Source organism: Aedes albopictus, chromosome 2, assembly GCF_035046485.1.
Source record: "Aedes albopictus strain Foshan chromosome 2, AalbF5, whole genome shotgun sequence".
NCBI lineage: Eukaryota > Metazoa > Arthropoda > Insecta > Diptera > Culicidae > Aedes > Aedes albopictus.
In genome coordinates this window covers 419,817,913-419,834,470 of record NC_085137.1, presented here as the reverse complement: position 1 = coordinate 419,834,470, position 16,558 = coordinate 419,817,913, and the positions used below count along the sequence as shown (strand labels likewise).

The 16,558-nt window shown below is 41.5% G+C and overlaps 1 protein-coding gene across 1 annotated transcript in view; it reads right to left on the bottom strand.

The window, feature by feature from the left end:
- Nucleotides 1–1,427: 1,427 nt before the first annotated feature.
- The window catches only part of LOC134283970 (uncharacterized), a 245,670-nt gene continuing 230,539 nt past the window's right edge, over nt 1,428–16,558 (bottom strand). Inside the window, exon 3 of the mRNA XM_062853546.1 lies at nt 1,428–1,831. Within this exon, the coding sequence (XP_062709530.1) occupies nt 1,451–1,831 (381 nt within the window). The 3' untranslated portion in view covers nt 1,428–1,450. The remainder of the gene's footprint in view (nt 1,832–16,558) is intronic.

Here is a 16,558-nt window from a genome sequence, read left to right as displayed (position 1 = left end):
CAGATATGGTCAGAGACTATTTTCCTGTTTACCACTCATCAGGTTACAGAAAAAGCGGCGATTATGTGTGTCGCATACATGGGTTTGTTTCAGTTTTATATTTGGCCACTTCCGGCGGGACACCCGGAACCGGTTCCGGAACACTACCGATTCAGATATAGTCTGCGACTATTTTCCTGCTTACCGTTCATCAGATAATCAAAAATGCCGTGGTTTGATGGGTCGCATGCATGGGTTTGTTGCAATTTCATATCTGGCCCTTTCCTGGGGTACCGGTCCGGAACACCTAAATGGCCATAACTCCGGAACGGCTGGACCGATTCAAACCATTTTCAATAGGAAACAATGGGACAATATTCCGCGTCGATTGAAACATAAAGCGTTGAAATCTGATGATATTTACTATCCAAAAGTGAGGTGACATTTTTGTACACATACACACATACACACGCACACACACACACACACACACACACACACACACACACACACACACACACACACACACACACACACACACACACACACACACACACACACACACACACACACACACACACACACACACACACACACACACACACACACACACACACACACACACACACACACACACACACACACACACACACACACACACACACACACACACACACACACACACACACACACACACACACACACACAAACACACACACACACACACACACACACACACACACACACACACATACATACACACACACATACACACACACAGACATCATCTCAACTCGTCGAGCTGATTTCATTTTTGGAGTGAACATATAGCCTTTCGGTACACCTTGGTGTACGAGAAAGGCAAAAAATGTTATGAGTTTCCGAAGAAATGAAGCTCGAGTAAATAAAAATACTTACTCTTTAAGAAATTGGTCACCACTACTACCACCAAGCTGATTTTTTTAGAACAGGGTGCTTAGGGTTCGTTCAAATATTACGTAACGCTAAGGGGGGAGGGAGGGGGTCTAGCACTGTGTTACGCTTCATACAAAAATATAAAATTTCCCATACAAAAGTTGTTACGTGGGGGAGGGAGGGGGTTTAAAATTGTAATATTTTGCGTTACGTAATATTTGAATGAACCCTTATAGACCACCCCCCCTGACCGAAAAGCTGGCTACGTTCTTGCCTCCCACTCTTTGATCAATTTTAAAATTTTAATTCAGTAAGACCGCGCTGAGAGTGTCGATTCCCGGTCAGCCCAGGATCTGTTTATAAGGGAGATTTCATAAATTACGTTCCATTTTTGTCTATCTTTGACATCATTCTCTTGCCTCTTGTAGTATCAATTCTCACACCTAACACAAGACTCGTTACACTATCGAAGAGTTTTCTTCACACCCATCCCCCTTTACATAAAGTATGTACTGAGATGGAAGCAGCTAGGACGTATTTCAGATCAATGAAATACTTACAAATGCCGATGGCATCGACGTTCCTCCACGTGGATGTGATAGCCACACTTGGACCGCACTACGCAGTACCGTTCACGTCGCTGTCGACAGAACACGTCGCACTTGGTCCAGTGCGAGTACGGCGTATAGAGCTTGGGATGCAGCGGCGGATGTTTGACTTTCTTCTTCGAATATCGCACCGGATATTTGTAGACAATCTTGCGCGCTTTGTAACTTCGGTCTATGCTCTCGGCGGAGCCTTCGTAGTCCTCGTCGGACGAGTTGTACGCCTTGGGCGGCACAAGGAACTGTGCCGGATGCATGCGGTTCTGCTTGGTGGATGTTATCAGACTACTCAACGTCTGAATTCCTGGTTTGGTGGGTGGAATGTGGAAAGCCTGTAATGAAAAGATATGATAGTGGTCGTTAATGCGAGATGTCAATTCAAAATTTACGATCACACAAGCCGAAGACAGATTTCTTCACTCGATCACAATCGTATCTCTCAGAGTAGTTCTCTCAACAGCATCCGAACGTCCTCGCCAGACACTCTGACGCTACCCACTGGCTGACGATTGTGTTGTAGGCAATGTGTGACAACGGATCGACATTTCAGAAGCCACTAGTAAATACTTCAAAAGAGCCAATAACCCAGTAGGCATGAAGCATGTACCGACCGGGAGCTACGGTTCTATGTACACCCATATAGGTACCTTGTCAACGTGCTACTCGTCAAACCCCCAGCAATTTTTTTAACCTAATCCATAGAGACATGCAGGAAAAAAGAATTACCGCTTGCCAATAAACCCCGTCAACGCTGTAGCGATTGAATGACTGGCGGACGACGGAATGTTGGCGGGTGGGTGTCACACACTGCTCACTGCCTCGGCTTAACTTAAGCGTTTGTAGGTACATATGTTTGCCACAGGTTGGTGCGGACCTGGTAGACCGGTTGGAGACGTGATTTATTTACAGTTCGGTCATAAATCAAAATCGGCAGAAAATCCAAATTCAAGTTGAGTCAATTTCGCGGCTCCGCAGGCTGTTTCAAGTCTGGAGACCGTGAAAGGGTCTCGGCTCGGGTGTGTGTGGTCGGTTTCTGAGGAAGAGTTTTGCGATTTTTGAGCGCGGTTTGGAAGAAATAGAAATCTATTTGCTTTAAACAATCATCGAAGAGATTATGCCAAATTTAGTCCTTTAAATCGAATGTTATCTCTTTACAACCAGCACTGTGTATCAATTGATTTGACCATATCACGAACAAATTTAAGGAAATATTTCAACTCTTTAAGATACAATAGGATATAGATACAGCCTTAAGTATATATGTCTACGTTATGATTGACGAAATAAATAAATTAAAAAATTACCCGCACCCTTTTTGTGATGCATGCTACATTATTCCATTGCAAGTGAAGAGCAATTCCAGGAGAAATCAATGAGAGAATTCTAAGAGGAATTGCCGAAAGAATTCCACGAGGAATCCTCGAAGGAATTCCAGAAGGAGTCCCCAAAGCAGTTCTAGGAGGAATCTCCGAAGAAATTCGAATAGAAATCACCAAAGGAATTCCATGAGAGAATCACGAAGGAATTTCAGAAGGAATTCCCGAAAGAATAACAGGAGAAATCTGTTGTAGTAGAGTAGTGGCAGCCCCCTGGTAGGTATTGAAATAATCACGCGATCCCGGGACGGGAATTTAATGGCAGATCGGTTAGGTACCGTATAAGTGTCCACTGCGCTGGGATCCCAACAAAATCCCCGTAAGAATTTTAGGAGGAATCCTCGAAAGAATTCTAGAATGAATGGAAACGCCGAAGGAATTCCCGGAGGAATCTCCGAAGAAATCTTAGGAGGAATCTTTGAAAGAATCCCCCAAGGAATCCACGGAGGAATTCTAGTAGAAATGCTTGAAGGAAATTCCTGGAGGAATATTGCAGGAGTTCCATGAGAAATTTCTAAAGAAATTTTAGGAGGGATCTCAGAAGGAATTCTAAGGTGTAACACCAAAGTAATTTTAGGAAGAAGCTCCGAAGGAATTTCACGACCAGATATCAAGAGGAATCCTCGAAAGAATTTCAAGAAAAATCCATGAAGGAAGTCCAGGAGGAATCCGTAAAGGAATTTACGAAAGATTGTTTAAAGGAATTCGGGAAGGAATCCCCAAAAGATTTCTAGGAGGAATCATCGAAAAATATCCAGATGGAATCTCTGAAGGAGTTTCGGGAGAAATTCTTGATAGGAGGCATCACTGAAAGAATTCCAGAAGGAAACCTAAAAGAAAGTTTTGGAGGAATCTCCGCAGGAAATCCGTGAGGGATCCCCGAAGAAATTCCAGGAATCTCCGAAGATATTTGAAGAGGAATCACCAAAGGAATTCCAAGAGCTATTATGGTGATTTTTCCTTTTCTTGAAACTTGGAACAAATTGACATGCGTTCGTACGTGGGAGGAATTTCCGAAGAAATTTCAGGAGGAATTCCCGTAGGGATTTCAGGAAGTATCCACGACGGAATATCAGGAGGAATCCCTGAAGAGATTTCAGGAGGAATCCTCGAAGGAAGTTCAAAAGGAATCCCGAATGAATTCAAAGAGGAATCCTCGAAGCAATTCCAGGAAAAATCCCCGAAGGAACTTTAGGAGGAATCCCCGGAGGAATTCGAAAAGGAATCTCAGAAAGAATTACAGCATGAATCTTCGATGGAATTCCAGGAGGAATCCGCGAAGAAATTGTAGATGGAATCTCCGAAGGAATGCTAGGAGGAGCCTTCGAATTAATTCCAGAAGGAATCCTCGAAAGAATTCCAGGATACATCCCCGAAATAATCCCAGGAGGAATCCCTGCAGGAATCCTAGTATGAACCCCTGAAGGAATCTCCGAAGGATTTTCAAGAGAAAACCTCGAAGGAATTCCAAGAGGAATCCCCATAGGAAGTCCAGGGGAAATTTCGGAAGGAATTCCAGGGGAAATCGAAATTCCAGGGGAAATCCTCGAAGAAACTCTTGGAGGAATCTCCGTAGGAATTATAGGAGAAATCACCCAAAAAAAATCCAGGAGGACTCTTGAAGGAATTCCACGAGGAATCCCTGAAGGAAACCCAGGAGAAATCTCCGAAGGAATTCTAAGAGAAAGTTTAGAATTTATTTGATGCTTTCTCTTAGAACACTTTCGGAGATTTCTCCTGGATTTCCTTCAGGGATTCCTCAGGTGGTCCAGGTGGAATCTTTGAAGGAATTCCAGGAGAAATTCCAGAATGAATTCTAGGAGGAATCTCCGAAGAAATTCCAGAAGGAATCCTCGAAAGAATTCCAGGAAGAAGTTCAGGAGGAATCCCTAAACGAAGAATCCCCGAAAGAATTCCAAGATGAATCCTCTAAAGAATTCTAGAAGAAATTCTCGAAGGAATTCTAGTAGGATTCTCCGGGATTCAAGGAGGAAATCCCGGAGGAATTCCAGGAGGAATCCTCGAAGGAAGTCCAGGGAAGTCGAGCGAAGTCCCCTGAAAGAAGTACAGGAGGAATCCTCGAAGAAATTACAAGAGTAATCCCTGCAAGAGCTCCAGCAGGAATTCCCGAAGGAATTCCGGTAGGAATCTTCGAAGGATTTCCAGACGGAATCCTCGCAGGATTTTCAGCGGAATCTTTCAAAGGGAAGCGGAGGAATTCTTGTGGAAACTCCATGAAATGTCCCTCAAGAATATCCTGGCGATATGCCTGATTATAATCCTAAGGAAATTATTGAAGGAACTTATACTAGATTCCCAGAAAAAACTGCTGTAGGAATTCCCGAATGAGCTTTTGGAGAGATCTCTGATGCAACTCCTGAAGGACTCCGGGAGTCCTCCTGGAAAATCTACATTCTGAAAGAACCTCAGGAGCGTGCCCTGGAAGAACTCCTGGAAGAATCTCTAAAGGAATTTCTTGAGGAATCCCCTAAAGATATCCTGCAGGAATCTTAGTGAATTTTCTTATGTAGGAATCTCTGAATAAATTTCTGAGGGTATCCCTGAATTCTTCTGGAGGTATCCTTAGATCCTTCTATAAGATTGTCTAAAGGAACTCCTGGAGAGATTTGTGAAGGAACTTCTGCAGGAATCCCTGAAGAAATTCAGGAGGAATCTCTGAAGAAACATCTGCAAGAATCCCTGAAACTCCTGGAGAAATATCTGAAGGAGCTCCTGGGCTAATTTCTGCAAGAACTCCTGTACGAGCATCATAATGAATCTAAGGGCTTAAGAACTCCTGCAGGAATTCCTGTGGAAACTTCTTACGAAATTCTTGATAGTTCTCCAGGAGGTATTAGTGAATCCTCTTGAAAGAATCTTTGAAGGGACTTCTGGAAGGATACCTAAGCGAACTTCTGTTGAAATAGCTTAAACAACTTCTGAAGGAATTCCTAATGAACACCTGGCGACATCCCTCTTGGAGCTATTAGGGAGATGCCTGAACGAACTCCTGGAGAGATCATCGAAGGAGCAATCCTTGAAAGAAATCCTGAAAGAATCTCTGAAAAATGATTAAGAGGCATCCCAAAGTAATTTCAGGAGATGCTAGAAGGAATTCCTGTAAATAGGAACCCTTAGTGAAACTCCCGGAGTGATCCCCGAAGGACCTGCTTGAGCGATCCCTACAGAACGTCAGGAGAAATCCCTTGTTGGAATTCTTTAGGAATTTCTGAAGGAACTCCTGGAGGAATCTCTGAGGAAGCTCCTGGGTTAGTTCCTAACGAAAATCTTGTAGGAATTCTTGAAGGAACTTCAGAAGGAATTCCTCTCAGACATCCAATGGAAATCCTGGAACGATCTTCTGGATGATTTTCTGATGTATCTCTAGGAGGCATTCCCGAATCCTCCCGAAAGAATTACTGAAGGAACTCCTTTCGAGATCTTGTTGAGAAATCTTATTAAAAAATCAATCCTGGATCTTTAAAAAAATCCTGGTGGCATCCCTGAACAATTTTCTGGAGAAAACCCTGGAGGATCTACTGGAGGCACCACTAAATCTTTCTGGAATAAAAAACAAAGTTCAAGGAGTTACGTATTTGAATGGACACTCTGAAATCCCGTTTGAATTTCTTCAGAAGTTCTTAATAAGAGTCTTCTGCAGAGTTTGTCTAAAACAATCGAAAGAAAAAAAAAAAACAGATCAAAGTTCCAATGACCAGATTTCAAATGATTAGAATGTACTGTTTTTTAATTTCAATATCATAAGGGAATAACTCTAGCGATTAAATATTTATATTGATATTCTCAAATAGTATTATTCCTCAAATACAATATGTTTTTGCCTTTCTCGTACACCAAGTGTGCTGGAAAGGCTATATGTTCACTCCAAAAATGACTTTTTGATAGGAGGCACGGAGGGTTGAGTCACATATACCAATCAACTCAGCTCGACGAATTGAGGTGATGTCTGTGTGTGTGTATGTGTGTGTGTATGTATGTGTGTATGTGTGTATGTGTACAAAAAAACTCACATCACTTTTTAGCAGTAAACTTCAACCGATTTTAATGACCGACGGTTCATTCGACGCGGAATCTGGTCCCATTGTCTTCTATTAAAAATGGTTCGGATCGGTCCAGCCGTTCCGGAGTTATGGCCATTTAGGTGTTCCGGACCGGTACCCCAGGAAGGGGCCAGATATGAAAACGCTCCAAACCCATGCATGCGACACATCAAACTACGGCATTTTCGATGGTAAGCAGGAAAATGGTCTTAGACTATATCTGAACCGGTAGTGTCCCGGAACCGACTCCGGGTGTCCCGCTGGAAGTGGCCAAACATAAAAGCGAACTAAACCCATGCATGCGACATATCAAACCACAGCTTTTTTGAAAACCAGATGAACGTTAAGCAAGACAATAGTCTTAGACCATATCTGAACCGGTTGTGTTTTGGAACCGGTTCCAGTGTCCCGTTGGATGTGACCAAGTATAAAAGTTAACCAAACCTATGCATGCGACATATCAAATAGTGGCTTTTTTGATATCCTGATGAACAGTAAGCAGGAAAATATTCTCAAAACATATCGGAACCAGTAGTGATCCGGAACCGGTTCCAGGTGTTCCACCGGAAGTGGCCAAATATAAAAATGAACTGAATCCATGCTTGCCACATATCAAACCGCGTCTTTTTCGATATCCTTGTGAACAGTAAGCAGGTAAATATTCTCAGAACATATCTGAACCAGTAGTAATCCAAAACCAGTTCCGGGTGTCCCGCCGGAAATGGCCAAATAAGAAACTAAACCAAACCCATGCATGCGACACATCAAATTCTGGCTTTTTAGGTGTTTTGATTTAGCAAAAAAATGTTTCCGCCAATATTTGGGACAAGCGATACTGTTCCGCAACCGACTATGCGTGTTCCGCCGGAAGTGGTCAAATGTAAAGGAGAACTACATCCATAAATGCGACACATAATTATTTATTAAAATTACTTTTAATCAGTGAATCAAAATTCAACCCTCACGCAACAATAATGACAATGTCGCAACTTGTATTTGTTGCGACAATCCATCCAATACGACATAAATTTGTCCCAACTTGAAAATAATAGGATAAACATCGTACATCACGAGTTTAGAGATTTTTAAGCCTTGCATTGCGTTTATCGAACGATAACTTCGAGTCGATAAACACAGCAACTCTGCTTAAGATCTATCATCAAAAAGTTTCGACTTTGCGTTAGTAATAATTGATTATTCACGAGTGGAAAAGTACGCAACAAATGCAGGTTCCATTTTGTCTGTGACAAAATTTTTTGAGATCATGTCATTATCTGTTACCAGTAGGGATAAAGAGTAATCGTCGCGCCTTCTTTGTTGCTTGTTTTGTACCTCTTTTGTCTGACAATTCTCTTCACTGCTTTTAATACAATTAGTGTGCCGAAACCGGTTCCAGGTGGCCCGCCGGAAGTGGTCAAATGTAGAACGAAACCAAACGCATACACGCATCACATTAAATAACGGCTTCTTCAATAACGCGAAGAACGGTCAGCAAGAAAATAGGTCACATTTAAGACTACCAGTTGTGTTCCGGAATGTGTTTTGAGTGTCTCGACGGAACTGACGAAATGCAGAAATGAACCACACTCATGCATACGGTACAACAATTCGCGACTTCTTAGTATCAGATAGCGGCTTTTCCTATAGCTTGATGATCGGTTAGCAAGAAAATAGGCTCAGAAAATATCGATAGTGTTCCAGAACCGTTTCGGTTGTTACACCGGAAGTGGTCAAATGCAAAAATGAGCTAAACCCATCTATTAGACGCATCAATTCATGGCCTTTTAGGAAACCTGATGAACAGTTAGCAAGAAACTAGTCTCAAACCGGTTCCGGGCTCCGGGAAAAAGTGATTCTAACCCATGCATGCTATACATCAAATTGTGACTTTTTCAATAAACCGAAAAACGGTTAGCAAGAAAATTGGCTCAGACCGCATTTAAAACTACCGGTAGTGTTCCGAATTCGTTTTCTCGGGTATCCTACCGAATGTGGCCAAATACAAAAGTGAGCCAAACTCATGCATGCGACACATCAAACCGCGGCCTTTTTAATAATATGAGGAACAATTAGCAAGAAAATAGGCTCAGACCACATTAGAGACCAGCGATAGTGATGCAAAACCAGCATTGGGTGCTTCGCAGGAACTACAAAAGTAAACAAAGTCGATGCAAATGATAAATATGTGTAAATCTAATCAAATCTAGTCTAATCTAATGCAAACGCAGCCAGTACGAGAAAGCATCCTGGAAAATAATAGGGTTAGATTACGCCCAATTATTTTTCTTGTCAGTATTGATGCTTGCGGCATATCAAAAATATGACACAAGCGTCAAAGCGGCCAGGCCTACTGCGTTGCATTTACCGCAGAGATGATTCTTTGAAATGCGTGGACATTAGAAGGTTACGCGTTGAATAGCTACTTCATTCGTCAAAGCAATTCTCGAATCTACAGGGGTGGAAGGATGCGTGGACATACCGTACCAAACGCTCCAGATTCAAATTCAATTGGTAATGTGGTGAATATCAAATGTTTCATATTGGAAAGATCTCACCCGATGTGTAATGCAACGTATGCAATCCTTTGATGTGCTGCCGGATCTGTTGACAAGTGTTTTTTTTCTGCCTGGCTTCTTGGACACAAATTTTACAATTCTAACATTTCAAAAACACGCCGCTTTAATAACTTCAAAACGCTTTTCCCGGCTATGCGCTGCACGAATCACACCGAATCCGCTCCATGTAACGCCATTTGGCGTGGTTTGCGACAACTCAATTCAATCACACTATCTCTAGAAATGGGACACTTCGAACAAAATGACTTTTCTTCTTCGATTTAATCTGTAGTCACATCGTTAACCACTCACATAGCACAATAGTTTTGGAATCATTTCAGACTACATTTGTACTTTTTTTAACTTCAAATAATTTTAAAAAAATTGTCGCATCAGCCCAGGACAAAGTTTTTTCAATCCTCTTTTGCGTCTAAATCTACTGGGAAATTTTATATGGGATTTAGTATGGGCAATTCACTTGCTTGCATTTTTTGCCAAATTTTACATGAATCTTGTAACCTATGATAATAAAATATAGCCTCTAGTGTGAAGAAAAAACTTCGAAGACCGTAAAGCCATTTGTGATTGTGAAAGAAGTAATATCCTAGCTTGTAATTATCGTCTTCCCAAGCAACACACGTAATCGTAGACAAGTTCCACAGGTTTATTTACAACCCTTGTCAATGTTATTCTGTTTAAACTTCTTATTGGATTTACAACTGATTTGCAACGAAAAAAGCGCAAGAGGTGGAGCCAATATAAAACATAATCAAGTTTTAAATGTTTTCAACACGCAACTCAATTATAACTTAGAAAAAAGGGTTATGTGTGACAAACTCGACTGCTGCTGGCAAACAGAACAATCACAGATAGTATTTTATAAAAAAGGAAACGTTTGGGAATATACTGTCACAAGGCGTTGAAAATTTACGTGAAACCAGAACTTGAGATAATATGCGGCTCCAAGCTTATCGTCTCAAATTGCATTCTGATTCTAAATTCTTCACGCGCTCTGCAAAGGTTGTCATAATGAAACGAAAAATATCAGTTTTCGTTGGTCAAAATTTGCGCCATATTGCATTGGAAGTGTGTATTTTGTTGCACGGTGGGGTAATGCGAGCACTTCAATCCAAAAAATAAAGTGCTCAAATAATCATACTGCGATAAGGCGCGATTCATAATCACAAATATCTGCACAGATTTTTTTATCCCAGTGAATAAGTTTGAAAAACTCAACTTTGGCTCAAAGATTTTTTTTCCAAGCACCAGCATGTTTCCTATCTTGCATGTCCATGGAAGAAGCCACATTCGGCTTTATGGGGCTGTTCATAAACCACGTAGACCAAAATTTGGCCATCTTAGACTCTTGTCCATACAAAAAAATTGAAATTTGTATGGAGCGTAGACTTTGGTCAGACACCCACCACCCCCCCTCCCCCCAAAAAGTCTACGTGGTTTATGAACGGCCCCTTTTGACTTAACTGAAACTTGAGGAAATAAAGCCTCCGTTGAGTAAAAACAACTTATTACTGTGAGAAAATCTTTAACGTGATCAAACAGAAACTGCTTTATTAAGTTAATAGGTTCAAAATAGGCTGAGTTATAGCAAAAAACTACCCGTGCAAACAAAGAATCCGGTGAAAACACATGCAAAATAGCCATTGGCAGAGGGAGTCTTCTGTTGATTACTATGGAACACTAAGCTGAAAAGCAGGCTTTGCCCAAGTGGGGACGTTATGCCAAGAATATGAAGATGTAAGAAATATTGTCTTTAGTGGCATTCACGTAGCGCAAAAATCTGCATTTTTTCATGTGCATGTTTTAAAAAACAAAAAAATCCGCATCCCTACTCAAGGAATCCAAAAGTTCTTATTCAGAAGTTTGTGGTTTTCGGAAAGAATACAAAATTGAATTATTTTTATATAAATTCACTTATTTTTTATTCGATGTTGCCCACCGTGTGATGTATGCGACAGGGCCCTACATTTTCAATTTCAATTGAAATTTTCAGGCGAAGTTTGTAAACAATGGTTTCAATCGTCAATGGAAACAAGGCGCCGTCGTCGTCGCTCAGCCCGACTGTCATCGTCACCGATGAACCGACGGTGCTGCGTCGTCGCAGACGCCACTTTGTTTCGCACTCACAAGCTCACGTACGCTCGTTCGACATCGAATGAATTTCTCTGTTATAACTCAATTAATGAGTGTAACAACCGGCAAATCTGTGTAATGTTAATGTATGCTATGCATATTTTACTGAAATAGTTCATTACCTATAAAAATATTAAGCAAACATACATTTTAGACAATTTGAAAATTTCAATTGAATCCCAGTCGGTGTGAAAATGAGCCGCCACCCGTCGTTGCGTCGAAGAAAGTGACAAGAAGGGCGGCTGAAGCGAAGCACATGCATGTTGTTTTGAACGTTCCCGTCGTCGGCGTCCGTCCGATGCTGATGGGCGCTCGCTTTCAGCGTCATGTTTTGGTTTCGACGATGTAGGCCCCTGGTATGCGATCTTCCTGTCAAAACATTTGTTTTAAACTAGTTTCAAGTGGAACTAGTTTAAAACAGTCAACAGATTCTCCTAAATTGGTCGGTTTGGTTTGCCTGCTTCAGCCAACAGTATTTCGATATCGATCTGCACCAAAATTTGTTTTGCGGTGTGTTTAGTGTTTTATCGTGTTCGGTTCACCGGAGAAAACTCATCCAGAATCACCAGAACCAATTCGGTCTCCCAGTGCCATCGAATTACGTCAAGCAGGAAAATCCGCGGGGGAGAAAAATCAACCGTAACTTCTGCCACAGCCGAGAACAGGTGCCGATTGTTACTACAGCCTTGCGTCAATTCCACACCACAAATATTACGGACTACGAAAGATCTGGATGGGTGTTTTGCGGACCACATCCTTATTTTGATCTGGTGGCACCCTCCGCAGGGAGAAAATCAAAGGTATGTGAAATTATTACTACTTAGGGGCCGTCCATTAATTACGTAAGGGTTTATAGGGGAGGGGGGGTTTGCAAAATCTTACGCGCCATACAAAAATATTTGGGTTTTCATACAAAAAATCTTACAAGGGGGGGAGGGGGTGTCAGAAAATCGAGAAAATTCCCTTACGTAATTAATGGACAGCCCCTTATTGGCGATGCTCATACGGAAAAGTGTTTGAGAATGCTGGGGACATCGAAAAGGTTTCTTTTAGTTTGGGACACAGTGATTAAGTATATTAGGCTAGGCATGTTTGCTGCTGTATCCAAATGTGAATCCGTGTTTAAAAATATTTGCATTGGAAATATCACTAGGGCTGATGGAATCCATTAGGGATAAAATGTTCCGAGATTTACCAATACTAGCCCGGGTCCGCGGTAATTGTTTTGGTTTAATGCGTAAGCATATACTTGTTATAACAAAGTTCGCTAAGGTTTCAAGTTTTTAATAGGTTTTAATTTAGTTGCACATGTTTTCCGATTCGGAGATGAACTGCAAAACACTTGGGACAAAACTATAACTTATTAAACACTTATTGTTGCAATCAAACTTAGTTACAACTTTTTTACAACGATGTTGATTTTTATTTTAGTTGCAGGTGCTACTTGGGTGATGTTCATCGGCCTTCAGTGATAGTGAAGGTGCTCAAGCATTCAAATTGAATTTCGGGTATTTTAACGTCGGAATATGTTCCATTAATAAGTTTCCCAATTTAATTAAAATGACACGAATGCCACAATAATGGTAAAGTGTCGTTAATAAATAGTAATAATAATAAAAATTTAATTAAAATTATTGTTTTTCTAAATAATGAATTCTCAGGAACAGATCAGATTACGTCGACGGAAAGATCATGCTTCGGAATGATGGCCCATGTACAGAAACTTGCTAATCAAAGCATAGTGGAAGATTTCAAAAACAGGAACCGAATTCTAGACCGTCCGATAGGTAGGAGATTGTCCGCATTACGACGGTTTCAAACCGAACGGTCTCAATATATACCAAAACTTCCGTATGACATTTTTGAGCAAAGCTATCTTGACTAGGAAACCTTTGCCGATTGAATTCAAGGCCCCATATGGACCGAAACGTCGGAAAAAAATCATAAACTAGTGTTTTCGATTCCCCAAAAAGACTGCAAAGCCAACATTCTGAAGCAAAATCATCTCAGTCGTATCCCAACCAAGGAAAGATCATGAGTCATGTCCGACGAGAAAGGCACTATCACCACTAGGTGGATTAATCTGGGTTTTTTTTTTGATAATACTCGTATTACATTTACAGATGAGATAAACGATGATGAAAAATCAATTATTGCAGTCAAACTCTTATGATAGTGATCGTGAGAATTTTTTATCTCAACTTTATGTAAACGGCGTGACAAACAGCGGCGTATGGCGCGCCACCGATATCTCGGTCGGCGTCGACGTGGGACAAAAAGTGTCGGCGGCGGTGGCGTGGCGCTGCGGCGCACAGGTTTACACGGAGAAATCAAACTACCTAATTTTTGGGTCGATTTTACTCAAAGCTGAGTATATCGAATAAACTAGTTACCCAAAATTAGGTTGTTTTCCCTCTTTCCCCCACCGATGTTGTCAAAAACAAACAGAGACGCGTCTACCCAATGGGGGTCCTTGAGCCCAATAAGCCAATTTTGAGTAAATGTAGGTATACTCAAATTTGGGTTGAATGAGGGGGGGGTCTTGAGTTGAATTTACCTACTCTTAAGAATATTTTTTTGCTGGAGGTAAAGGCAATTTACCTAGTGTGAGTTTAACCGATTTACTCAAATTTGGCTTATTTGGCGGAACTATGGGATTGCGTCAAAAGAACTCGATTTTGGGTAGTTTGGCGGTTCCGTGTATACAGCAGTTCCATTTATTCGCACTCCGCTCTTCAAGGGGGTGCTTTTTCTCCCGGAAGAGACAGGTTTGCTGTTGCACATGGAACTTATTTTTATACAAATGAAATCAAATGAATGACGAGTGGAAAACATATTCTAAGAGATACCAACATTTGATCCACGTAGAACTATTTTTTTACATTTTGTTGGGATTCAAAGAAAACGGTACCTTTCAGGTGCATGAAAATTGATGGAGGCAACACGGTTCTTTGGGTGAGGAAAAATTCCCGCTGATATTACCGCTTCGGCTTGTAATGAAACACCAGGGGGCTCCATCGAAGTCTTCAAAGTAGGTAGCAATGGAGGGAGAAGGAGGCGCATGGTAGTTTGAAGGCCGATGTTAATAATCCGCGCACTTGACTAGTTCACTTTTAGTTTTAGTTATCTTGTATTTGAAGAAAACTTCTTGAATTCTATTAGGAAGAGCAATGTATGATAAATCTCAAATATTTACAAAAAAATCCACGTAAAGTAAAAAGGTGCAGTCCATAAACTACGTAGACTTATTTTTGACCATCTCAGACCAAACCCCCTCCTTACCCTAAGAGTCTACGTAATTTATGGACAGGCTCAAAGAGACAACACAAAACATTTCTTTTATTAAATTAACATTGTGATCACATCTGCCGTAAGATATTTTAGAAATGCTTCTTGTGGACAAAAGAACGTGGACAAGGAAGTAGATAAGTGGACAAAACCAGTCCACTTATAAATTTGATCGAATAAAAATGTAAGTCAATGTATTTTCAGGAAATTCGAGCTTATATGAAAAAGAAAAATTAGAAAGACTTCAGTAATAACTAAGAAATCGTTCATACTCTACAATGGCAGATATTTCTACTGTAACAAAATAGCGTGTAGATATGGACATGATTGCGAAAGAGAAGAAGAAAATGAGGAAGATGCTAATATCGCCTTTCGAGTTGAAAACCATGAATGAAATGATCACCTCAGTGAAAGATGATCCATGAATGGAACTTCCTACACCCATTCACTATTCAGTCAAGACGACAAAATAGAAGAAACGCGTAAAATGTGTAGGCGTATCAGCATAAATAATATTCGTTCATATCTCGGACTCATCTCGAAAGGTATTAAGTTGAGCAATGTGTTGATTTATCGTACACCAACAAACCATCCATTCTGAGCGGTTTCAATCGCCAAATGGTTAAATATTCACCGATGGCTTTTCTATACCCAAACGCTGAACTGCGGTAGCCCAAACAAGCACTCAACAAGCTCGTTACGGCAGGCAGGCCATCATCGAGTGGACTCCACCATACCACACCGTAAACTGCACCAACAGAAGGTAATCACCTCCATTCATGCTTGACTAGCACGTCGAAATCAATTTCCACACCTGATCAACGCATCTGAGAAATGGACTTTTATCACGTTCCATTAGCATTTTAATCTCTCCTCGGCGACAACTGGTTCCACCGAACCGAGAGACGCCCGTGTCGAAGTCCCTGTCAGAGTCGAAGTGACTTCGAGTGGCCAATTTAATGGATGCTACCGAGAGCTGAGCGGCGAGAGCGGTTCAAGCTACAAGGATCAGATTACCGAACGAAGTTGTTCTGCTCCACGTACAAACCTAGCATGTTTCAATCCGCTGTCGTTCGTTTGTTCGAGGTCTCGAAGGTCAGCAGTGGTGTTGATCTTTCAAGCTCCCGTTCCGGTCCTCTCTTCGACCTCCGCGAACCGATCGACGACGATCGGATGTGTGGGTGGATGAAATCCGTTACTTGCGTGCGCGCGCTTTGCTTGCTTGATCATTTGCGTTTCCAATGTTTGTTGTGACCGGTTCCATCTCTCGGGTACAAGACGATCTCAGTCTGGGTTGTCAATAGAGTCGTTAGCGGAGTGCCGCGGGCGAGGGGGCACGCCGTTCGACTAACTGACTGGAAGTGAATTGAGTGCTCAAACGCGATCTCTTTTAGGACCATTAAACTACAATAATCCGATCAGATTAGCGAACTGATCGCGGGCTGTCGAGGTTGCAGTTTGAGCATGGGGCATTTTCGAGGGATTATCTGAAGATTTGTGAATCGTTCAGTGATAATTGCTATGATTTTTTGGACCTTAGAATGAGTTTCTCCGGTTTGCCTGATGATTTACAAGCTTTGCATCACGAGTGCAACACTCACCTCGAAAGCCTTAAGAAGTACTAGAAG